This window comes from Typopeltis vanoorti, chromosome 10 (genome assembly GCF_054136105.1).
Source record: "Typopeltis vanoorti isolate ZY-2024b chromosome 10, IOZ_Tvanoo_1.0, whole genome shotgun sequence".
Classification (NCBI taxonomy): Eukaryota; Metazoa; Arthropoda; class Arachnida; order Uropygi; family Thelyphonidae; genus Typopeltis; species Typopeltis vanoorti.
Genome location: NC_143558.1, coordinates 24,342,423 through 24,357,367, shown reverse-complemented (window position 1 = coordinate 24,357,367; position 14,945 = coordinate 24,342,423). Strand labels below are relative to the sequence as shown.

At 33.3% G+C, this 14,945-nt stretch overlaps 1 protein-coding gene across 2 annotated transcripts in view; it reads right to left on the bottom strand.

Annotated features, from left to right (window-relative positions):
- LOC150102234 (acid-sensing ion channel 3-like) overlaps nt 1-14,645 on the bottom strand; it is a 32,978-nt gene extending 18,333 nt beyond the window's left edge. For both annotated transcript variants that reach the window (XM_090399402.1, XM_090399404.1), the window contains exons 1-6: nt 14,518-14,645; nt 13,594-13,861; nt 12,483-12,597; nt 9,898-10,022; nt 5,970-6,085; nt 5,620-5,792 (exon numbers count right to left, since the gene is read on the bottom strand). In XM_090399402.1, the coding sequence (XP_090255528.1) occupies nt 5,620-5,792; nt 5,970-6,085; nt 9,898-10,022; nt 12,483-12,597; nt 13,594-13,772 (708 nt within the window). In that variant the 5' untranslated portion in view covers nt 13,773-13,861; nt 14,518-14,645. The remainder of the gene's footprint in view (nt 1-5,619; nt 5,793-5,969; nt 6,086-9,897; nt 10,023-12,482; nt 12,598-13,593; nt 13,862-14,517) is intronic.
- Between the last annotated feature and the right edge of the window lie 300 nt (nt 14,646-14,945).

Below are 14,945 nucleotides of genomic sequence, written 5' to 3'. Positions count from 1 at the left end.
TTCCCTCCAACAATAATAATGAAATTCTTTTAACTTAATTTCTTTCTCCCTCCCCTACAAGCTTATTTATTTAAAAGTAAACATGAAAATTTAATTTTAACCAAATACTGTATATACTTTCGTTTTCCCTCTGGTTTTATTTTGCTAATTTTGTACAAAGATTTTTAATCTCGTTTGCAATTTGGAACAAAACACACATAACAAAGCGGCCTGTTCAGCTAAGTGTATAGATACATTCCGATCAACTGGCGTCTCAGGTTTGAATTCTAGATTGGCATTTATAAATCTATACGATGGCAAAACAGTCATCCTCTGGCTTCACGACAATTCTTCTTACACAAGAAAAATCTTTATATTGGCATTTTGAGCTAAAGGTGAGCATAGCCGAACTCATATGAAAATAGTAACAGGGTTTTTAGCTACTGAAACCAGTGGCGCATCCAGAAGGGAAGCCAAGAGGCCCGGGCACCCTCAAAGAAAAAGGAAAAACACTAGAAAATTTTCCGAAAATCTTTTCCTAATTAATAAAATTTATTTTTTTTATGTTATGTCGTATCTTCTATTTCTATACTACTTATGAATTAGCGGTCATTGCAGATGCTCAGTCATAGGTCGTATGCGATGCGTAATGTGTATTCTCAAATCGTCTACTCAACTCGGGCCTCTCCCAGATTAAATACTGAGTGCGCTACTGACTGAAACTATGGTTTTTCATCCCTTATACAGAAAAAATTGCCAAAGGACACACGCAGTTAACATGAGAGGTACGTAGTAGTGTAGTGTGGATGACAGATTAAACTGTAGATCGTAGGTTGTGGAGGACTTCCAATGACGAGTCCTTAAACACCTTGGAGGTGTCAGGTAATAATAATATAATAAAAAAAACCGAGTAATAAAAATTCTGAATATTCAAAAACATAATACTTATCTACTTATATTATTATTATTATTATTATTATTAATAAATATTATTATTAGCTTTGATAATATTTCTAGAATTTACAGAATTATTGAAAAAAACGATTTCCTACAAACATTTAAAGCAATTTGGATATTTGCAAAGGTCAGGTTATAAACATAAGTTCATAATGTCTACGGATTCCTATCTTGCCATTTATATATTTGCTGATCTTTGAGCAACATCGCATCTTTAATTCCGTCGACCTTCTTAACAGATGCGTTGTTATTTTTATTATGATATTTTTGCCATCTGAATTCTTTCCCATCAGAACACGAATCATTTTTCACCATAAGATCGAATAGATTTTTCATTGCAGTTTACTACCCGGTTATTGAATTAAATCCAGCAATTGTTTTCCCTTCTTGAATCATCTCATACACGATAACGTTTATCAAAAAAATCACCTAATGCCTTTCATTCCCGTATAGGAAGTAGACGAGGCCGTTTTAGTCCTATCTAACTTTTGGAAACTGAGTGGGCAGTTCAGTCTCCACTAGTAGTCAATCAGTGATAGTTGGCCCAATCACTAATTAAGCGGCACGCAGTGAAGTTTATACAGAAAGGAAATTATTATTGGAAAATATTACTGTGCTGTAATTATCACCGTCGACCGATCAAAACTTTCAGCCATTGAGATGAAACACCCACACCATTTTTTCACGAATTTGCGCGAAAAGAACAAAATCAGCTAACCTATGTTGTTCCCATATAGGGAGCAGGCGGGGCCGTGTTAGAGACACTGAGTGGGCAGTTCAATCTCCACTGGTAGCCAATCAGAGAGATAGCTGGCCCAAGGCTATCACTGATTCATCGGTACGCAGTGAAGAAGGCGGCAAGCTAGTGCCGCCATCTCGTAATCTCTAAGCCTAACACAATATTTTTAATGTCTGAAAATAGTGTGGGTTCTACGGTCGATTTTCTTGACATTTATTCCATATTTTATTAAAATCATTATGATACTCTCATAGGTAATTAGTAATGATCGCCATCCTCTATTGCTTCAACGAGACTCGTATTACCTCAGATAAGACAGCAATACTACGCGTTCTGAACAGTTATGTTGTTTGAATACTATGTTTAACTAATGATTTGTTAGTTATTCGTTTTTCTTTCGCAGGAGTTATCGCTCACTAAAGGCAAAAGAATGTATATTTATAGTAAATGATTAAAATGACCAGTTTCTGGTGCTTCTCTTTGTTTCGACATGCTAGTTTATGTTAGTTTTCTCCTTTTTTTATATTTTCATCCGCAGAGCAGCTCATGGTTTAGAGATTAATCTGACAACCATAAAAGTATAGTACACACTTTATTATTATTATTATTATTATTATTATTATTATTATTATTATTATTATTATTATTATTATTATTATTATTATTATTATTATTCCTGACACCTCCAAGGAGTCCGAAGACTCATCGCGGGAGGACACCTACAACTGTCTCAACCACTACACCGAACCTCTACTACGAATCAATGCCATCTTCCACCCACCTCCACCACAACTGGTATTCTATGTCTGTAAATTGCGTGTGTTCTGAAGAGCCGATTTGTCTGTATGCGGGATGAAAAACCCGAATTTCCGGGCGAAAAAACCCTGCTACATCCGTCTGAGATCGGCTAACTCACCTTCGATTGAAAATCGTCCAGATAAAGATTCCTCCCGTCGCGACGAGAATCGAACTTAGGCCTATTCCAATCGAAGGGCGCAATGTACCGTCGTTTATTTTCATCATTTTAGGGATATTTTACTGTAATCCTGTTTTACTGTTAATATGAAACACAATTTAAAGTTATACTGAGTAGGAGAATTTGCAGTCTGTGCCGTTGATGCATGACTGGGTGATAAATGAGGACATACAAGTTCATATGATTATTAAATTAAAACTTCTAAAAAATATTTATACTGAATGCATTCATATACTCATGAGCCTCTAGAAATGGTACTCAGATTTCAGCATAAACAAAACGAAAGGAAAGATGCTCTGAGCCATTTACTCACGTTTCCTGAGGTGCTTCAAAAGGATTTCTGAAATATTATTTTAATACTGGTCTCAAATTGTTTTGATTCTTCTCAATTCAAGTTATTTCGTTACTACACTGATAAAAGAATCAGGAGCCTGTGTACCTCAGAGGAATTTGCGTTTGTACTCCTCAGCGCTACACCACCCGAAGAGTAACTTAGATTCGATTTAGTCGCCGACTAGAGGAACTTTTTTCTCAGCCTTTCTTCGTCCTGTATACTCAAGAAAATCGACAGTAGAATCCAAACAGTCAATATTGTGTTAGGGTCAAGAACAACAGTATGGCGGCACTTGCTAGTCGTCTCTTCAGTGGATGCCACTTAAAGTCAGAGATAGTCTGATCAGCTATCTGTGATTGGCAGTCACTGGAATTGATATCTGTGTGTGATATCTTCCGAAAGTTAGATAGGGTTAAAGCTGCCTTGCCTACTCCTTATAAGGGAATAAACGTGTTAGCTGATTTTTTTAAACTAAAAACTTACTTCATATTTTATGTATCTGCAATTTAGTTTCCTTTCTGTACACTTTTAAAGAGAAATTGGATTCATTGTAGCTCAGTGAAAGTGAAATTTGCATGCTTTGCGCTAGGCCTCCCAAAGACAGACTTAAGTTCAACTCGAGTCGCCGAATGGAGGAACTTTTTCTAAACCGCTCTTCAACCGGTTCCCAAGTTAATCGATCTCTGGCACACGAGTGTGTTTCTTTTCCTGTAAACTCCAGAAAATCAACAATAGAACCCACGTTATTTCAGAAAAAATCATATCTTGTTAGGGTTAGGTATAAAGAAATGGCAGCACATGCTTGCCCATCTCTTCATTGGTTGGTTTTTACAATTAGTGATAGCCTTGGGCCAGCTATCTCTGATTGGCTGTCGGTAGCGATTGAACTACCCACTCAGTCTCCAAAAACTAGATAAAGTTAAAAGACCTCTCCTACTCCCTATAAGAGAATAAAAAGGTGTTAGCTGATTTGATTTTTTGTTCTATCCAGGATTTTACAGATACTTTGCTGTAGCGTCTTAATTGGTGCCCTTAGAAGAGCATCTAGGATTACATTGGATTGCTGAGGCTGATAGGTCGGTCTTTCTGAGCATGCATTTTCTGCCAGTGCAAAACCGAAGTCTGCAGCAAAAGTCAATCCTTAAAATAAAAAGTTTACGAAGATAGGTCTACTCCACAAACTGAAATTTAACAAAATGTTTTTTCTTTATGCTTTCTGGACTTTTTGGAGATGATTATACTAAACATCAGTGTTAATTTTTACACATACTAATTCTATTTCCTTATTTGTTTAAAATCCATCATGTCAATGACATCAGGCCTAATCCATTACCATCAGTGTTGTGCGTCTCATTTTAATTTTTATTTATTTTATTTACTTTTTTATTCTTATACTTAAACACAATGATAACAGGCCATACAGATTTCAAAATAAAAAAAAAAAACGTAAGCTAAAGGAGTGCTACTTATTACCTTGGAGGAAATAAAAGTACTTTATTTACATTTTTATAATTATTTATTAGTTATTTTTCAAAATTTTCTGCAAATCACTTTAAAAAAAAACTATTTTGCTAACTGTTGCTTGCAACAAACAAATGAACAACTGAACTGAAATAGAACGGGTAGTATTAATAAAGTGTAAATCATTATAATCAGCTAACGCCTTTTAATCATCCCCTTTATAAGGAGTAGACGTGGCCATTTAACCCTATCTAGCTTTTGGAGACTGAGTGGACAATTCAATCTCCACTGGCAGTCAATCAGAGACTATCACTACTGATAAGTGGCAACCGATGAAGAGAAGGGAAAACAAGTGCTGCCATCTGTTGGTACCTAACCTTAATAGGATGTGTTCCTGTCTAAAATAATGTAGGTTTCACGGTCGATTTTCTTGAACTTGCGGGACGAAAAACCCGAGTTTATGGTAGAAAAAACCCCCTTGCCAATGTATCGACTAACTCGAGTGGCGATAGAAGAAGGCTTAGAAAAACTTCCTCTAGGAAGTTTTTTTAGGATATATTTAAGTTCGGCTACTAGACGAACTTAAATCTATCTTCAGACGATTTAGCGCCTATTTCGCTGAGAAAAAAAAAACAGCTAACGCCTTTTTATTCCCGTATAGGGAGTAGGCAAGGCCGATTTAGCCCTATCTAACTTTTGGAGACTAAGTGGACAGTTCAATCTCCACTGGTACCCAATCAGAGACAGATGGCCCAAGGCTATCACTAATTAAGTGGTATGCAATGAAGAGAGATGGCTCAACAAGTGCCGCCATCTCGTAGTCCCTAACACAACATATTTAATGTCTGAAAAATAGTGTGGGTTCTACGGTCGATTTTCTTGAGTTTACGAGACGAAAAACCCGAGTTTCCCGGAGAAAAAACCCGCTTACCGGTGCCAGTGATCGACTAACTCGGAAACCGGTCGAAAAAAGGCTTAGAAAAATTTCCTCTAGTCGCCGACTAGATTCGAAAGCAAAGCCTTCGTGCGGTCAAGCGCTGTGGTATGCAAACGCCGCGTCCACTGAACTACACAGGCTGACTGTTTCACTGAGCTATAATGATAATAATTAAAATTATTTTGATATTCCCTTTGTTAAATTAACATTCAACAAAATTAAAGTATAGAACTTACCAGGGTAATCTGAACCATGTATACTTTTCCAGGTTTCACCATGAATCCATCGAAGAAAGGGTTGAAATAAGTAAAAGGTGAATGTACAGCAACTTGGCCTCCAATTTCTCTGTCTGGACGGAAATATTCTTCACCCTCAAAATCCAATTCTAGATGGAAAACTTCTCCTTTCCCTGTATATAACATTAAAAGAGAGATACAGCCATCATTGTTTAAGAAAAATTCTCTTCCACTCCACTAAATATTCAGAAATTTATTTTTATTTCTATTTTTATTCACAAGGATCATCTCAGACACGTTTTTTTTTTTAATTTTATAGAGAAAAATATTTAGTTGAATTCATATCTTACATTTCGGCATGATTACGTAGTTGATATATTTGTGCGTGAGGACCATGCTGTTCAGAGTAAAACACCATCGACGATCTCCTATTTCATTTGCTACAATTAACGCCTCCCAGTTCCTTCTGTAAAAAAAAAAAAAAAAGGAAAAGAAACGTGAACATCTGTTAGAGTAAATTAACAGTGCACTCTTAATATTTAGCAAAGTATCACCCAGTGGTACTTTGGTAAGGACAGGAAAATCGAGACTAAAGAGATCATCTACTTTACGATATGATAATGAAATTAAAAAACAGATCGAATTAGAGCACCTGTCCATTAATAAGCAAAGAGCTATTCTTTTCCTCCATATTTCAAAAAAAAAAAAGATGAACATAAGTCTCCTAGATTCTTGTTCAAAAAAAAAAAAGATTAACATGAAAATAAAAGAAAAGGACTTGACAATATACGTCACTTAAATAGGCTGACCATACGTATCGTTTTGAACAGTACAGAACCTTTTTTTTTTTCTTTTTTCATATTTCCGGCCGTCCCGTCGTTTTAATAAAAATGTCAATTTTATCCCGTTTTTAATCATCGTCATCATGCGTATCAAGGATTTAGGCCTATCATCATGGTCTGTTCCGGCCTTAGAAGTCATCGTTGAATCGTCAATTTTATCTAAGTATATTTTTTAATTTTTTCTACTACTGGTTCTTGGTTTAATTCTTTCATAATTTCTTCATTTCTTTTGTGATCAAATAGGGTATACTTTGCAGTTTTTCTCATAAACTTCATTTCTGCTGTTGTTAATCTTTGTTTGTCTTTTTGTTTTATTGCCCAGATTTCACTTCCATACATTAAGAGGTAGGGCTAATGTATTGTAAACTTTTAGTCTGGTTTGTTTTTGAACTAGGTTTGGCTTAAATATAGAGTTAGTTACACCTGTTATTTTTAAATATTTTGCATTTTACGTTTATATCTTTTTCATATGTGATCATACATCCTAGGTAGTTAAATGAATTCACCTGTTCTAAGATCTTCTTATCTATTACTATTTTAGTTCTTGCTGGATCTTGTTCTTTAAAGGCCATAGTTTTTGATTTTTCCGTTGATATCATCATACCATAATCTTTGGATATCTCATTTAGATCTAAAATAGCTTTCTGTAAGTTATCTTCAGAATTTGTAATTATTATTTGGTCGTCGGCAAAAAGGAGAGTGTTTAAGTTAACTGTAGGTGAAAGTTTAATTCCTTGATGTAAATTTTTATTCCATTTTATTATTATATCATTTAAGTAGATATTAAAAAGAGTTGCTGAGAGGGGACATCCCTGTCGGACCCCATGGTTTATCTCTCGTATATGATAGCTCGTGATTTAGTCTTATTTGTATTTGATTATTTTCATATATACTTGTGATAGCTTTTAGGGTATTATTTGGTATTTGTCTTTCTTTTAATATGTTAAATAATATATTTCTTTTAACTTTGTCAAATGCTTTTTCAAAGTCAATAAATGCAATATGTGTTTCTAAATTATATTCTCTTCTTTTCTCTATTATTAATTTTAGGCAAAAGGCCAGGTCTATACATGATCGTCCTTTTCTAAATCCATTCTGTACTTCTAAAATAAAGTTTTCGGAATATTTCATTAGTTTGCTATTTAAGATTCTGCTATATATTTTGTAACAGGAATTTAGTATACTGATACCTCTATAGTTTTTAGGATCATCTCTATTACATTTTTTAAAGATAGGAATCACAATTGCTTTTTTCCATTCTATTGGGGGGGATACCAGTTGAATAAATTTTATTTAAAAATAATAAATCTTTCTTTGAATCTTGTTCCTGCATATTTATGTAGTTCTGAATCTAGTTTATCTTCTCCAGGTGATTTTCCGTTTCTTGTTTCTTTCAGGCTGATTTCTAATTCTTCTTTAGTTATTTCCTTTTTATTTTCGTTAATTGTTTGCCAGGTGTCTTTTTTAAAACATTTATCTGTCCACAATTCTGTGTAGTAATTTAGAAATTCTTCTAATTTCAATTCGGTGTTTAATTTTATGTTTTCTTTGGTATCTGCATTTAAGCATCTTCACCCATTTTTAATAAAAACTATAAATATATTTTAATATTGGTCAATCATAAATTATTATTCATAACCTATAATTGTTTGTGGATCAGTGGACCCTCATAAAATCTATAATTGTGAGATAGTTGAACACATGGAATAAAGAAAACATTCCTGTATGAGATAGATGGGTACAGATTTTTCTGAAATGAGCGAAAAACGCCTAGACTTTCAAGACTTTTGTAATATTGTAGAGTTCATTCTTCCAAGAAGTACCTGTTGAGAGAATATTTTCTGTTATGAACAGAACGTGGTCAAAGGAGAAATCTAAGGTCAAAGGAATAAGTGTTGAGACAATGAAGGCTATGTTAGTTGTAAGACAAAATTGTGTGATAGAGTGTGGAAAGTTTTATGATAAGGTGTTGAAAGACCGAAATTTGCTGCGTAAGATCACCTCATCGGAGAAATATTCATGGTACGATCGTGGTGAAATACAGTTCCCCATCTACGTCTACCTAAGTTTTTGTATGGGTTCGGTCACCTAAGAATACAGGTAAGCTCAATATGTTTCTGTAATAAAATCTTTTTTTACCGTCTTACTTTTTCATGCATACAGAATATTACATAACACCATCCCGTTTTTGCTATCCCAATGTCCCGTTTTTGTCTCAAGGAAATGTGGTCAGCTTACACTTAAATAATCTAAACCATATCATTGCCTATACTGATGGATCATCTGATGAAGCATTCAACCAAGGAAGATCGGGGAAGGGGAGGGGTTTCTAACTCTACCTGGAGGCGAGGAAACGCAAATCAAAACCGCAGCTGGCAAAATAGCTTCAAACTTCACTTGTGAATTAACAGCCATACAACCAGCTCTCAAGTTTTATCTCTCTAATCCAGTAATAAACATTACAGAAAGAATAACTATCTACAGTAACTCAAAATCTATTTGCACTTGAGACAAAAAGATGGAAAAACAAAGCTCACACAGGAAATTCTTGAACGACTAACAACTTTAAATTTGAAAAATAAGAACTGTACACTGCAGTGGATACCAGCCCATGTAAATATTGAAGGCAATGAAAGATCAGACAGTCTAGTAAGAAGCAAGATATTTACCTAAAAAATTACACCCGCTATCACTAACTGAGGTTAACTCTGTTGTCAAAATAAGATTGGTAAAACAAACACTCAACAAGAAGAAGAATGAAATCAGTGAAATTAATGAAATTATAGAAATAACCACAAGCAGAACCACACTAAGGACGGAACATTTTAAAGGCATGAAAATTCATTTGGATGGTACTAGAAACTATGAAATATGCAGAAACAGGACTCGAACTAACACCTGCCCATATCTATTCTTGTCCAGCAATTGCCGCTGCTGGAAATTGACAATAACTCTATAGAAAAGCTCTACTCCATCAAAGTTCAACAGATTGCCAATGCAGTTCTACAGGTCCACGGTCATCATATCTAGAAGCTCTTCAACGGACCCGACAACAACAACAACCACCAAGTGGATTTTACTCCGAACTAAAGAATATATGACGACTGGAATTACTGAAGCAACTAAATCTATGGTAGCCAATGTATCGTCTATTAATTCAGCGTATGTTCTTTAGCTTTAGTTATTTGCTAGATGAAAAATCCTACCACCTCTGTATCACATTGCCTCAGGGAGATGTAAAAACGATAGAGATAATGCAGACATTACCAATTTGGAATGTTAAATACGAAGATAGATTATTTAAAAAAAAAAAACAATGAAATATTCACGCGAACCTTGACAAAAACTTTAAGGTTATATACTGTACTTATTATGTGAAAATTACAGGAGGTTTTAATGGAAACTATAAAATTTATAGGAAATTAACCGTACTTACGTGCAAGTGAGCCATCCCTCTAGTGTCTTAAATCTACAACTCGGCACAAATGTCTTGATCAGATGTGAAAGGCGCCAATCGTGAGTTGCTGATTTTTCCAAATGTACACCGTATATATTTGGTAACTGTAATGAATATAAGAAACAAGAAGATTAAACATATTTTTAAATAAGTGCACATTTATTTTCTTTATTTAAATCATAATTATGGAGATATTTTAAAATATGCTATGTAATATTCTGAAGTACATTCAATGGTATTTTAAATGAGTTTTCCTTAAACTTCTTGAAATATTAATAAAATGTTTTTGTATATAAGTACAGTATTTCTTTATCGTGTTTTACGCAAACTTAAAGTCTACACATCGTTCCTGTAGTGGGAATGCACGACTAAGTTAAAGACGGAGACGATGGAAAACCTGAATCCGCTTAAATACTAAGTTCACGTTGATTATTATTATTATTATTATTATTATTATTATTATTATTATTATTATTATTATTATTATTATTATTATTATTATTATTATTATTATTATTGACTTTAATGAAGAATTAGAATACAGTACATAGATAGTTACTATGGCGAGGATACGTTAATTAAAAATATATATACAATCATCATTATTTAACTTTAGCGCTGTTGAACATGTTAATATGTTGTTGTTTTGTATGTAGACATGCAAATAAATAAATTAATAAAATTAAATAAGCATGTATAGAAATAAAAATAAAATGTGTGAGAAAACGAAAAAGAAAGAGAAAACTCAAGAAGATGGAGGTGCCCGTATAATAATAATAATAATAATAATAATAATAATAATAATAATAACAACAACAACAAATGTGTGAACGAGTATATACACAAGCGAGGTTGTGAATATCATGTTATGTTTGTCTACAGTGGTTGATTAATCAGTAAATAATTCGCCTGGTGCCCGATTTATTTATTTATTTTTTTTTAATCTCGAGCTTGTTTTCTTCCAAGTTAAATTTCTTGAGAATTTTAGCCAAGAAATTTAACTTCAGAACTTGCTTCACTACGCTCCCAAAACTTCGCTCCATACTTAGTAAACCTAAAGAGAAATATCTTCCCACTCAGTATCCAGGAGTCTACAACATTTTATGTGATTGTGGAAAGCCATACTATGGCCAGACTGCTAAATCCATCATTTTACGTATGGAAGAACACCGTAGAGATATTTCCTACAACAGGATTAGAGCCAACGCTCTCTCTAGCCACGTTCTTTTTTCTGTTAACTCAAATGAAGGCCGCCAACACATTGTGGACAGGACACAAACTTCTAACGTCCATGTGTGCTATGATGAACTTGAAAGAAAGATTGTCGAATCTAGAGAAATTACCTTAGATTCTTCCCATATAAATTACTCCCTAAGTTTCAATCTCTCTGACGCACACATTACCTCTATTCAATACTGGCGCACTCGTGGCAGCACGTATTCAACTTTTATTTGGAACTCAAGCTCACATTACCGTTTAAAAAAATATACTGCTGTCTTTTGTACTAGCACTGTTAATGCAATTTTTAAGTCTCTGTTATTTTTTGTATATTTCTTTGATTGTGATACCTGAAGAAGTTGATCCATTCAACGAAACTAGTAAACTAGTAGTATCTTTTTTAAATAAACCATGTCACCTCTTTATCTCTTGGTATCAGTCATTTAAACTAATTTATAATATTTTCTACCGAGTAAAAATGAACAATCATTTATATATATATATATATAAAATATATATATATATAATATATATATTATATATATATATTATATATTATATTATATATTATATATATATATATATATATATATATATATATATATATATATATATATATATATATATATATATATATATATATATATATATATATAAATCTCTATTAAATTAGTTAAATGTCAAATAGTCGTCTGCTACTGCCTAGCATATTATTAATAGCCTTATTTTTCTGCTACGTCACTGGTAGAGGACGCTTCGCTAGCAAGGACAATGCTGTATACAGTATTTAATACTGTACAAAACAAGGGGTATTATTTGTACATGGTATGCATGAAATGTATTCATAAGTATGTTTTTTTTTTTTTTTTTTTTTTCAAATGTAGAAAAATCTCTATTAAATTAGTTAATCGTGTCAAATAGTCGTCTGCTACTGCCAGGCATATTATTGGTAGCCTGATTGTTCTGCAGGTCTCTGTAGAGGAAGCTTCGCTAGCAAGGACAATCAAAGGGAATTTGACCTAAGAGATCTGAAGCGTCTGAAACAAATCTTTTATTGGATTGCATTCTAATTATTTGCTTAGAATCCTAAACGTGAAATAACTCTGTATGTTTTTATGCTGAACTTTGAATTGTTTTTGATTAATTATAATACGTTACTAAAACGTGATAATTTGTTTTTTAAAACACAATACTACACCTTTGTTTTAGTTACGTATTATTACTAGCATTTTAGAAATCTATCATTTATAATCGCACAGTTTGCCTAAGTGCAAAATTTGTTTCTATAGTGATAGCGATTACTTGCTATCTTAATCTCAAAATGAAATTGATAAAAAGGTTCTTACAAGCAGGGTATGATTCTGTCTATTACACATATGAGGATATAAGGAGCACATAGCCTTGCTGGTAATTTCTGTGCAGGATAAAGGATATTCTTCACAAAAAGGATGTCGGCGTATTCTAAACGAAGAATTTATGAAATTAAGAAAGAAATTGTGACGTATTATATATTTTGTTATTAGCAGACAATAATCATGAACGCTTCCTTAATAATTAACAAATTGGATACAGTTTTATTTTTATTATACAGCATTGGACACACACACACACACACACACACACACACACACACACACACACACACACACACACACACACACACACACACACACACACACACACACACACAAATTATATACCTGACTGCATATATTATTTGTAGGGATGGTGTCTGTATATATCGTAGTGACTTCTATGAAGCTAAATCAGTTGATAAAAAAACGTTTTCTAGATCCTTTTGAAGCGATTTCAAGCTCAGTTGATCTCGTACAGTCAAACAGTGCTTATCTCCAGAAATAAAAAAACTAGAATTATTAATCCAGCAGATGAAAACAGTCCACTGAAACAATAAAACTTTCCCTCGTATGACCGTCCAAGACATAGGCATGTTCTGTTGGTTCTGATGCTCCATCCACATAGCCAGCATCCTTTCCCTTTTCTCAGTCGCACGAGATTTCGTTACTCTGGTCACGCTAAGATTCGTGGACGATTGAGCGCTCTTGCGCATTGTATCAGCCATTATCACTGTAGAACCACTCATCCTTGTGGTCCTTTGAATGCCAATACTACATTCACCTATATCAAACCAATTCTGCCGTATTCTCGTTCTGATAAATACAAGCTAGAAGGGGAAAAAAACTCATCCCTCAGCTATGTTGGGGTGTAGAGGCTGGTTATCAAATGATTCCCAAAACAGAATTACAAAGAGTGTTGCCTTTTGATTCCTCTATAGAAGAAAGATATTATAAAACATTTATTTTTTGAAAATTATTATTTTTTTATTAAACAGTGTCGAATATTTGGCACAATAGACCAGTACTGGTCAAGAAGCCTGTCATACCAAAGTAGGGTTTGATTATATTTGAATATATTGACACAAATACGAAACATATTTACCCATTTCTATTACATACTGTAACGGAGGGCACAAGAATTTTTTCTGGGACGGTCACCTGTATATATACTACGGTAGGATAAGCCCAGAAGATTTTCATAAACGAACTCGTCTGATAAAGGAATCCAGCCAAGCAAAATAGTGAGACTATCATCCATATAACACCACGACGAAATGTCATTCTCTTTCCTTGATGGACTTTTTTTACAGCATTTTGGATCAAATCCCATCCGCTTGAGTCTGTTTTGGAATGGGAATTTGTCTGGAGTTCTGTAAAATAATATATATATAATAAAATAAATAAATAAATAAATAATAATAATAATAATAATAATAATAATAATAATAATAATAATAATAATAATAATAATAATAAATTTCTCCCACTTCCCATTTTAGGTGCATGACTGACTATACTGTTGAATTAATTTATTTCAATCTGATCTAATTACACGTAAGAATTGATAATTAGCGATGCTAACGATGGTAAAAATAATGTAAACATGCTTAGAAATGATAAACATAATAAAAATGACGAATCATAAAAAATACGCTTCTCTTGACAGTTCTTATAATTGAGTTCTTGTAATTAATGCGAACAAGCCAACTACTACATGCAATTAGAAGAATGTACAGTATGTCGTTGCGAGAAGCTTCAATCCCCCCCCCCCCTGCTTTTAAAAGCCATCTTTATTATTATTCCGCATTCCTTTTCACCAGGACGAAATTGTAATTATTCTGTTGTACATAGGATGCTATATGCAGAGTATACAAAACAGTATTTGCTACGTATAATGTATAAATATATTCAGAAATGACCGCATTACAAATAATGAATAAATTAAACGTTTTTATTAATTTCGAGTATAGATTATATTGCCATTTGTACGTAATGTTAGAATAACGTAGTAGGTTTACAGACATACGTGCGTTTCATTGGCTACTGTTTTCGATGGATAAAAAAATTCGTCTGCGAATAGCGCTGATTAAAAACTAGTTGAAAACATAGCTTAGTTCCAATTTGGCGATTTCTACTTTCGAAACTATTTGAAGCTTAAATACTTTCAAAAACAATTCATTAATTTTTGATAACGTGTTACATTTAACATACGGGACCTTTCGTAAACATAGCTTCACAATGATAACGTAAATTACTAATTAAACTCTCGTGCATAAATAAGTAAATATTTATTTCATCAAACCAGTGTTTCTCAACGTGGGTTGGCTACTGTTTTCGATGGATAAAAAAATTCGTCTGCGAATAGCGCTGATTAAAAACTAGTTGAAAACATAGCTTAGTTCCAATTTGGCGATTTCTACTTTCCTATTTGAAGCTTAAATACTTTCAAAAACA